Below are 11031 nucleotides of genomic sequence, written 5' to 3' on the forward strand. Positions count from 1 at the left end.
TGAGTTATTTTCAAATTCAACAGCATGGTTGAATTTTTTGAGAATAGCTCGTTGGTCATTTGATATTTTTATTGTTTTATTTTTTTGTTTTGCTCGTCAATAATTTATAATGGTTATTAAGAATGGTAATAATTAAAATAGTTTTCTTTTTGTTACAGGTGACCATCGTTGGATTTGCCATGCCACCTACCAAAGATCAAACATAATTTTTCCTTAAAATAAATCGAGTATTAAGAAAATTTGATTTTATAAATGATATTTCATTTAAAAGATAGAAAATACTTTAAAATCGTGATAGAGTACAATACCATTCCCGAATTCCCGCTTCAATATCATATCATTTTTAATTTCCTATTACACATAATTTCCCCACTTTTCATTCTTCATTTCATACGTAGAAACTAATTATCTTATAATGTTTTTTAATGTCACTTTTATTGTTTCAGGTATTAAGATTTATACAATTATTATATTATATATTTAATTAATTTTCGTTTATATTTTGTTTCAGGATGTGATTAATTCCAATGCATTTGTAAGTATTGGATTTTGATCTAGAAAAGGAATATGCTTTCGATGCATTCATTGGTTCTTCGCAAATCTAAACTAATCTTTCTGTTTTCTTTTTCAGGTTCGTTTCCAGTATTTTTTTTAATGGGTAGCGGGTAGATTCTTTCTTTCCGAAGAAAGGTCTACTTCAGGGATGCGACCCTGCCCACGCGAGCCTTGATTCTATCTTACTCCCAAGGATAGAATCATGTCTATACCTAAAATTCCACCCACACCAAACGATCCTATTTTCAATGTTTTGTTGGCAGGTTGAATTATGTAGATAATTCAACACTTCGTCCAAGAGAAGGGAGAAACGAAGAAGGACTGAGAGGGGGAGACTCAAAAGAGGGACCGAGTTATATTAAATGGTAATACGACATAATTATTTTTACAGGTAATATGAAGCACCACCAAATTATATACACTTATTTTTATTTTACTATATTTTAGGTAGATTGCAAAATTAAAAGATTACACATTATGAATATTTTCAATTTAATATGTGTAATTTTCGTATGTATATATATTGCAATTATACTACAATGTGTTACTTTTCAGTAAAATCATCGGTGTAACTTCAATTTTATTAACATGCATTCCTCGTTTTATGTTTGTGCGAAGAAAATCATTGTTGATGCACTTTTATGTTCTTGCAGATACCATGGATCAGTCCAAATTTTTATAGATACCATGGATCATTCATTGCATTTTGCAAATCTAAAATATTCTTTTCTTTTTCTTTTTCAGGTTCGTTTCCAGGCCCTCTTTTCTCCTTCTTCCATTCCCCTTTTTTTTGTTGCAGATTTAATAGAAGGAGGACCAGAAGAGGACCAGAAGAGGACCAGCCGAGGAATAGAAGAGGAATAGAAGAGGAATAGAAGAGGAATAGAAGAGGAATAGAAGAGGAATAGAAGAGGAATAGAAGAGGAATAGAAGAGGACCAGCCGAGGAATAGAAGAGGACCAGCCGAGGAATAGAAGAGGAATAGAAAAGGAATAGAAGAGGAATAGAAGAGGAATAGAAGAGGAATAGAAGAGGAATAGAAGAGGAATAGAAGAGGAATAGGAATAGAAGAGGAATAGAAGAGGAAGAGGACCAGCCGAGGAATAGAAGAGGAATAGAAGAGGAATAGAAGAGGACCAGCTGAGGAATAGAAGAGGAATAGAAGAGGACCAGCCGAGGAATAGAAGAGGACCAGCCGAGGAATAGAAGAGGAATAGAAGAGGAATAGAAGAGGAATAGAAGAGGAATAGAAGAGGAATAGAAGAGGAATAGAAGAGGAATAGAAGAGGAATAGAAGAGGAATAGAAGAGGAATAGAAGAGGACCAGCCGAGGACCAGCCAAGGACCAGAAGAGGACCAGCCGAGGATCAGAAGAGGACCAACCGAGGACTAGCCAAATTTTCTATAAATACCATGGATCATTCATTGCATTTTCCAAATCTAAAATAATCTTATCTTTTCTTTTTCAGGTTCGTTTCCAGGCCATCTTTTCTCCTTCTTCCATCCCCCTTTTTTTTTTTGTTGCAGATTTAATAGAAGGAGGACCAGCCGAGGACCAGCCGAGGATCAGAAGAGGACTTAATTATAGTAACGGATTGTATAAGGAAATTATTATTATAATAATTAAATGTATAATTTTAATCCATTTATTCTTCTCCCCTTAGCACATTACACGCGTGTGACATTTATATTTAATGTATTTTATTTGTTCACAGGTTACATGTTACTTCGATTCCATTCATGTTTTACTACTCTTTTATCATTTTGTTATTTGCTATTCCACTTTTCTCTACATTCTTGATAATAATTGCAAGGATTTTCCGAATAAAACTCTTAGGGTGGGGCTCAAGAGTGGGGCTTATTAAAACGTTCTCGGAGCTTTCATTTTCTATGGTTTCAATTCAATTCGGATGGGACATCTTCAGGATGCACATCCCGGGTCTTCAGAAGCGGTTACCTCCTCGTGGTTAGACCTGGGCAATGGTATTTTACTTTCAGTATAATGTTTAACATATTTTATATGTTAAACATTCCATTGCAAGTAAAATCTAGCCAAAGACCTCTTACCATAAACATTATAATTGTAATTAGTTTCTTTTAAATCTCTAATTAATATCATATCCGTATTCCTTTCGCCTTGGTTCCTTTTATCCATTTCATCTATATAGAAACTAATTACCTTATAATGTTTTTTAATAACTTTTATGTATTTACAGATACCAGGGAGTAGTCCAAAATTATTGAAATTAAAGTTGCGATGTATAAAAAAGATTGCATTGGATTCATTCATTGCATCTTTACAGTCCTAGAATAACATTTTCTCTTTCTTAGGTTTCTTTTTTAAATCATAGCTTCAATGGATAGATAGTAGGCTCTTTCTTTCTAAAGAATCGTTAATAAGATATTACTTTATACATCATTGATAATGTTGCTTACGAATTCGTAATATATTTTTTAATTTGTTTTGTCAGACACTTTTAGCATTTCCGTATGGGTGGGGGAGTTTGGCAAGCTACTCGAGTGAGCCACTATAGTGGCGCATCGACCTGGAAAAAATATTCTCAAAAGCCACTATAGTGGCAGGCCGGCTAAGGCGATATCGGTAATAGTAGTGCTCTACCTTTATCTTATCTACCGTCGGTAACAGTAATTTTCTACTTTGAAGAATATCGACACGACTGTCGTATATAGTAGATTTCTAGTTTATAGTAGATTTATATATAGTTATAGTTATAGTAGTTCTATATAGTTAATAGTAGATTTCTGATTTATTTTACTCTGCGTCGGACATACTTTATATTAACATTACCGACGGTCAATATTACTATAGAAAAGAAAATATACTGACCCGCTTAGTTCGTATTATGTCCAGGTTGATGCTAGCGCAAAAAAGTTGGCACATAACCTTCAGAACTAAGAAAAATGAAGATATACATTTAATTGCTGGCTAGAAGCTAATTCGAAATCCATATTTTTTAAATTTTTTATTAATTATTTAATTTGTTATTGATGATTGAAAATTTGAAAATTTTTTTTTGTCATTTCTCAGTAAAGCAACGTAGTTGGCCACAGCAGAAAAAAATGAATAAGTGCACTAATTTGCTAATAAAATGTTTATTTAAAATACATAACTTTCGAAATAAAATTAATAGCTTTAAAAAAAATTTTTTTTTTGTTATATTGTTTTTATGTAATATTAATTAAGTATATCTTTACTTTACTTTTTGAAATAATTTACTTCCTATTTTGACATTAATTATTGACAACAACTGGTAACAATTTAATATTAACCTATTTGCAATTTAATATTTACAATAGTCATAAAGAAATGACAATTTTATTCATGACAACGAATTTAATTGTCATTCGAAGAAAATAATTATTATGAGCTATTCAAATTCAAATTTTATTAAAAACTGAAACATATTTGTATAATTCAGACATTTAAAAATTTTAAAAAAAAGAACTAACAAAGTTGCATACGGCGAGATAGATGAAATATTTATAAATTTTTTAATATATTTATTTATTTTTTATTTATTATCTCGGTTGCTCATTGTCAAAGGCGTGCTCATAATTAGGAATTTTTATTGCTCTTAACAAAAGAAGATAACAACAAATAATATTGGAAAAAAGATATTTTTTAATGATGATTGATATTCGAAATACCAATGTGTATCGTACTTTATCTTAATATTAAGTAATCATGCATCAAAAACAGATTACATTTTAAATTTATATTTTTGAAATACCTATTTATTACTCTATTTTGATAATTATGAATATTGAAATTTCATAAATAATATAAATAATATGTGCAAAGATTTTACTGATTTTTCAGAAGAACCAACTACTTTTTTTTTTATTATTACTTAATTTAATTATGAAGTATATATATATATATATATAATCTGATATCTGCAACACAATACTATGTAGAAACTAAAAATATGACTCCAAAATTATATAGGTATAACAGGTTAAAATGATATATTTTTTTACATATATGTATTTATAGGATATTATCCATAAGAAAACTTAAGGGAGTAGAAAAAACAATGTCATTATTTGAAGATCTGCTTTATATTTTTATTGTTCGATCAAATGCTATGGGACAGACATGCATAAAGGAAAAACTTGTACGTCCTATAAGCCAATGAAAATGTGTTTTTTAGGTACAGATTTAATATTCTTCAGCACCTTCTCCTTCACCTTCAGCAGAATCCATACCAACTTCTTCGTAATCTTTCTCGAGGGCAGCAAGATCCTCACGGGCTTCGGAGAACTCACCTTCTTCCATACCTTCACCAACGTACCAGTGAACGAATGCTCTCTTGGCATACATAAGATCAAATTTATGATCGAGACGAGCCCAAGCTTCCGCAATAGCCGTTGTGTTAGACAACATACAGACTGCACGTTGAACCTTAGCCAAATCTCCACCAGGTACGACTGTTGGTGGTTGGTAATTGATACCAACCTTGAACCCGGTCGGACACCAGTCAACGAATTGAATCGTGCGTTTAGTTTTGATGGTCGCAATAGCGGCATTTACATCCTTTGGTACGACATCACCTCTGTATAACATGCAGCAGGCCATGTATTTTCCGTGTCGGGGATCGCACTTGACCATCTGGTTGGCTGGTTCGAAGCAAGCATTAGTAATTTCTGCTACGCTTAATTGTTCATGGTACGCCTTTTCTGCAGATATGACTGGTGCATAAGTTACCAGTGGGAAATGAATTCTTGGATAAGGTACCAAATTAGTTTGGAATTCGGTTAAATCGACGTTGAGAGCACCATCGAATCGTAAGGATGCAGTGATCGAAGAAACGATCTGACCGATCAAACGATTCAAATTGGTGTATGTTGGTCTCTCGATATCCAAGTTACGACGACAAATATCATAGATAGCTTCGTTGTCAACCATAAATGCGCAGTCGGAATGTTCAAGCGTTGTATGCGTAGTTAAGATAGAGTTGTACGGTTCAACCACAGCAGTAGAGACTTGTGGAGCTGGATAGATGGCAAATTCTAATTTCGATTTCTTTCCATAGTCTACAGATAATCTTTCCATTAAGAGAGACGTGAATCCTGATCCAGTGCCACCTCCGAACGAGTGGAAGATGAGAAAACCTTGTAATCCAGTACATTGATCTGCTAATTTTCGGATACGGTCCAGAACGAGATCAACGATTTCCTTGCCAATAGTGTAGTGACCACGAGCATAATTATTAGCTGCATCTTCCTTGCCCGTAATCAATTGTTCTGGATGGAATAGCTGACGGTATGTTCCAGTGCGAACCTCATCTAGAATTGGATAATGATACAAGTTAAATACAAAAATTTAATACAAATTTATATAAAAATAAGACAATAGAATGATAAAATAAAAAAATGAAATTACAGTAAATTAATACTAACCAACAACAGTAGGTTCCAAATCAATGAAAACTGCTCGAGGTACATGTTTGCCTGCACCGGTTTCGCTGAAGAAGGTATTGAAGCTGTCATCCCCACCTCCAATAGTTTTATCGGAGGGCATTTGACCATCAGGTTGGATTCCATGTTCTAGGCAATACAGCTCCCAGCAAGCATTACCAATCTGTACTCCAGCTTGTCCAACGTGGATTGAGATACATTCACGCTAAAGAAACATTACAAATATTAGTAACTTCATATTGCATAATTATGCTATAGTATTACCAGTAAATCTATCAACTAATTATATATATTTATTTCTACTATAGTCAGTCAAATGATTAATTTATAACAAAATTTATATTTTTTACAATTGAATGCAAATAATAAATTTGATACTAGCTTAAGTAATAAATAAAATGAAATTTTGAGATTAGGATCAAATAATATTTATAATTCTAATTATCGTAAAGCCGAATGAAGAATAGTAATAAAAAGAAAGAATTTAAATTACAAATTTTTTTTGTCATTTGATTGATTATGATAATTTTTGAAAACTATTTTATCATAGAAATTACATTTTAATATTACTTGATCATCTTCTTTATTATATTATCAATATTAAAAACTAATGGACTGAGAACCACTGAAGCGAATGAAGAATTCATAATGGACGCTACTAAAATGAGTCATCATTAAACGGAAGTACTAAAATATACCATGCGGAAAATTTTAAAAAAATATATTTAAACGAGTTTACTTTAATTCTCAATAATTTTTAAGTTTTAAAACATAGAAAAATAATTAATAAAATAATATATTGTCTATATAAATGCAATAAAATATGATAGATAAGTTATAAACATATTAAAAAAAAAAAAAAAAACCCCGATAATTCTCTAACGACATATAAAATTATTTCATGAAATAGTACAAGGCTTTGAGAAAATTAAACAATGGATCATAAAAGTCAGTAACTACAGATGACAAAGGGCGGTGCCGGCCGGCGAGTAACAAAATGGCTACCGAGCATTTTTCTAGAATATTTTTCTAGAACACTTCATGACGCGCGACACGATTAATGACGTTAATCTCTCCAATTAAATAAAATCACTAGATATGAGGAGTTAACTTACCATTTTGAGATTTTATACGGTTTTCTTCTATTACGAAAAAATGATTTGGTCTGTCGATAGTTTGCGAAAGCAAGTAATGGAGCCTCAGCCAACAACTACACGACAACCTTCGAGGAATCCTCAACGAATAATGCGCGAGGATGCGCCGCGGTGTCTTTATATACTTTCTACGATCAACCGTTATGGCGCATGCTGATTGGCCGTTTCTATCATCATCTTCTCTTGTGATTGGTCAAAACACGACCGCAATACGCAACATGCCGCGTTACTAAACGGAAAATATAGTGCGACAAAATATAATTCATAAATGTTTATTTATTGACATTATTTAAAAGCAGCTAATTAATAAAATATACGGCAGGCTAATTTATTGTCAGTCTAATTATCTAATCTCTCTTTAACATTAGCAATTTTTATATTTATTGCCAATGGAAGTAAATTATATTTATTCTGAAAACGGTTTTCGCCATATTTGGAATGTACTACGTTGGCGAACGAAGCAACGGGTGATAATATGCTTGTGTGACACACATACACATACATTTCACGTCTTGTTTGATGAGAAATTGTATAGGAACCCTCGATATTGATTTTTCAAAAATAGACGCATTCAATGGTCATACCAGTTCGTTAGATGTATAACATATATATGTACATGTAATATTTATTAATTAAAGGAATAATCCTACATGCATATACACGCCTTCTTTTTTCTTTTTCTTGTAGACTTATTTATGCGTATTAAGAAGTATGACTCAGATATATTTTCAGCAGAACTTTCATCTTATAATGACATTAATTATACTTCTTAAAGTTTCATATTCTGTATTTATATGAACACATTATATCAGTTATTAAGAGCATACAAAACGTATACATTTGTTTAAAACATAGGCACAAGCATACAATACAACGGGAAAATATGGGCGTATGCCGAACTCACCGAAGTGTGCAGACTGCACATGTATTGATCGGCCGTGCATGACGTTCCCTTTTTCGCATACACTCCTACATAAAAATCCTTGATAGAAAGCTTTTAACAGCTTCTAAGATATTCGCTAAATAACAAATTGTTAAAAATCTTGTATAATAAAAAAAAAACGAGAAAAGAAAGGAAAAGTAAAGCGAATATTATGAATGATAAAAAACAATTCTTGAAGATAATATATAAAATATCATTAACTGTCAATAGACTTTATATACGACAATAAGAAAAAATTATTGTCAAATATAGCACAATACTACATGCAATACGATTAACAGCGAATATAGAATTAATATTCATCATTGCCTTCTAGATTATCATCAACGGTATCCATACCAACCTCCTCATAGTCTTTTTCTAAAGCAGCGAGATCTTCGCGTGCTTCAGAAAATTCACCTTCCTCCATACCTTCTCCTACGTACCAATGAACGAACGCTCTTTTAGCATACATCAGATCAAATTTATGGTCTAATCGTGCCCATGCTTCGGCAATAGCCGTTGTATTGGATAACATGCAGACTGCACGTTGCACCTTGGCCAAATCACCGCCGGGTACGACCGTGGGAGGCTGATAATTTATACCTACTTTAAAGCCTGTAGGGCACCAATCAACAAACTGTATACTACGTTTGGTTTTTATAGTAGCGATAGCTGCATTAACGTCCTTGGGCACGACATCGCCTCTGTAGAGCATGCAACAAGCCATATATTTGCCATTTCGTGGATCACATTTGACCATTTGATTGGCTGGCTCGAAACAAGAATTAGTAATTTCTGATACGCTTAATTGTTCATGGTACGCTTTTTCCGCGGATATGACTGGTGCATAAGTTACAAGAGGAAAATGAATTCTTGGATAAGGTACCAAATTTGTTTGAAATTCGGTTAAATCGACATTGAGCGCACCGTCGAATCGTAAGGAGGCAGTAATCGAGGAAACGATCTGACCGATCAAGCGATTCAAATTTGTATATGTGGGTCTCTCGATGTCCAAGTTTCGACGACAAATATCGTAAATGGCCTCATTGTCGACCATGAACGCGCAATCGGAGTGCTCGAGTGTGGTATGGGTGGTCAAGATCGAATTGTACGGCTCAACCACAGCTGTGGAAACTTGCGGAGCTGGATAAATGGCAAATTCTAATTTGGACTTCTTTCCGTAGTCTACTGAGAGTCGTTCCATCAAGAGAGAGGTGAAACCGGAGCCGGTCCCACCACCGAACGAATGGAAGATGAGAAAGCCTTGCAGTCCAGTGCATTGATCCACTAATTTTCTCACGCGATCTAGAACAACGTCGACGATCTCCTTGCCGACCGTGTAATGGCCACGAGCATAATTATTAGCGGCATCTTCTTTACCCGTTATCAATTGCTCCGGGTGAAAAAGTTGACGGTACGTTCCTGTTCGTACTTCGTCTGAAAATAAATTGCTATTATAATTTCTATTATATTACGATTTTCGTATTATTGATTTCTACGTTATGCGAATCTTTTCGCTTACCTACAACGGTAGGTTCAAGGTCAACGAACACTGCTCTAGGCACATGTTTGCCTGACCCAGTTTCGCTGAAAAATGTATTAAAACTATCGTCTCCTCCGCCTAGCATTTTATCAGATGGCATTTGACCGTCCGGCTGTATGCCATGTTCCAAACAATAAAGTTCCCAACAAGCATTTCCAATTTGAACTCCAGCTTGTCCTACGTGAATAGAAATGCACTCGCGCTGAAATCATTCGCGCGCATATATTTGCATTATATATATAGTATATATATGTATATGTGTATTTTTTTCTCAATTTTCCCAAATTATCACCCCTTATAAAATTCTTTTATTTAATATCATTATTCTCAAGTATTTATAGTGTTAGCATTATCAACGATTTATTATAACTTACCATTTTGTGCAAAAAAATGAAGGTGTAAAATATACAAGTAGGTTGAAGAAATAAAGAAAGATATAGGAGTATAAAAACAAAAGACGATAGTTCGATCTCAACACTAAAAATCGAACTTATGCGAGCGTTTAGACGAAGCTGGTAATGAATCTCCTCTAAACACAAATTGCGCCGTTGTGCGAATCTGGCAGTTATACTCTTGGCTCACGCACAGTTTTAGGCTACGACGAAGCATGCGCCCCGTATTAGCCTCGTGACACTTATGCAACAATAAACCTTATACGGCACATTAAATCTCCCTTAGTGTTGTCTTCCTGTCTATCACGATTATCATCATCGAAGCATAGATCAAACGTAACCGGTTATATGTATTCTCAATCATAGACTACGTCACGATTTCATCTCTATGATTAGAAACATACATATATATAAACATATATATATATATACATATATTTATACCATTTTATGAGAATGTAATAAACTATGACTCAAAACAGCATCAACTTTCTTAAAACGTCGTAGTATTGTTTTTACATTGACGGCACGCAATCAAATCTTTCGTGCAAGGTCAACGACATAAGGGGCAATTAAATTTAGAACTCATACCCTCTTAGTAGAAAAGTGTATTCCTTTTGTACAACATACCAAGATTGGTCTAAAAATATACACAGTTTATACTAGTCTGAACTCACAGACGAATGAGTGAAACCGACCCTTCCCTTTTCAATGCAGTTGCATAGAAAATTTAATGTAATATTCGTTTTTTCCAAATTTTTAGGTCTTAACTTGAAAGAGAAATATTTATTGAGTATTAAATTCATATAACTGGAAAGTGAATGAAAAAAAGAGAGAGCCGTATTTTATATATATAGTGTTTATCCTGTGGCATGCTTTCTCTTTCTCTCTATCTTTCTGTCTCTCTTTAATGAGGCCATTCACATAGCGTTTACCTTCCACAAATCAATACCGCAGAAGTTTCAATGATCTTATAAGGTTACCGTCAGTTTCCTTTACCAAACGCGACACTATCTCATC

At 33.5% G+C, this 11031-nt stretch overlaps 2 protein-coding genes across 3 annotated transcripts; both read right to left on the minus strand.

Annotated features, from left to right (window-relative positions):
- Nucleotides 1–4619: 4619 nt before the first annotated feature.
- On the minus strand, nt 4620–7258 carry LOC122515372 (tubulin alpha-1 chain). The gene is made up of 3 exons (XM_043632692.1): nt 7113–7258; nt 5980–6202; nt 4620–5865 (listed from the first exon to the last, which is right to left on the minus strand). The coding sequence occupies exons 1-3, from the start codon at nt 7113–7115 to the stop codon at nt 4739–4741; spliced, it is 1353 nt and encodes a 450-aa protein (XP_043488627.1). The 5' UTR covers nt 7116–7258; the 3' UTR covers nt 4620–4738.
- A 662-nt stretch (nt 7259–7920) lies between these two features.
- On the minus strand, nt 7921–10543 carry LOC122515373 (tubulin alpha-1 chain-like). Of its 2 annotated transcripts, none has more exons than XM_043632694.1 (3): nt 9994–10543; nt 9599–9796; nt 7921–9513 (listed from the first exon to the last, which is right to left on the minus strand). In XM_043632694.1, exons 2-3 carry the CDS (start codon nt 9717–9719, stop codon nt 8387–8389), a joined length of 1248 nt encoding a protein of 415 aa, XP_043488629.1. In that variant the 5' UTR covers nt 9720–9796; nt 9994–10543; the 3' UTR covers nt 7921–8386. The 2 variants fall into 2 exon arrangements, with proteins under 2 accessions (XP_043488629.1, XP_043488628.1); XM_043632693.1 differs by having other exon boundaries at nt 9599–9821.
- Nucleotides 10544–11031: the final 488 nt, after the last annotated feature.

Source organism: Polistes fuscatus, unplaced genomic scaffold, assembly GCF_010416935.1.
Source record: "Polistes fuscatus isolate 324 unplaced genomic scaffold, CU_Pfus_HIC Scaffold17, whole genome shotgun sequence".
Taxonomy (NCBI): domain Eukaryota; kingdom Metazoa; phylum Arthropoda; class Insecta; order Hymenoptera; family Vespidae; genus Polistes; species Polistes fuscatus.

Coding starts and splice junctions, on each gene's coding strand:
- LOC122515372 (XM_043632692.1), bottom strand. Junction 5,866..5,979: donor TTTGGAACCTACTGTTGTTG/GTTAGTATTAAT, acceptor ATCCAATTCTAG/ATGAGGTTCGCACTGGAACA.
- LOC122515373 (XM_043632693.1), bottom strand. Junction 9,514..9,598: donor CCTTGAACCTACCGTTGTAG/GTAAGCGAAAAG, acceptor ATTTATTTTCAG/ACGAAGTACGAACAGGAACG.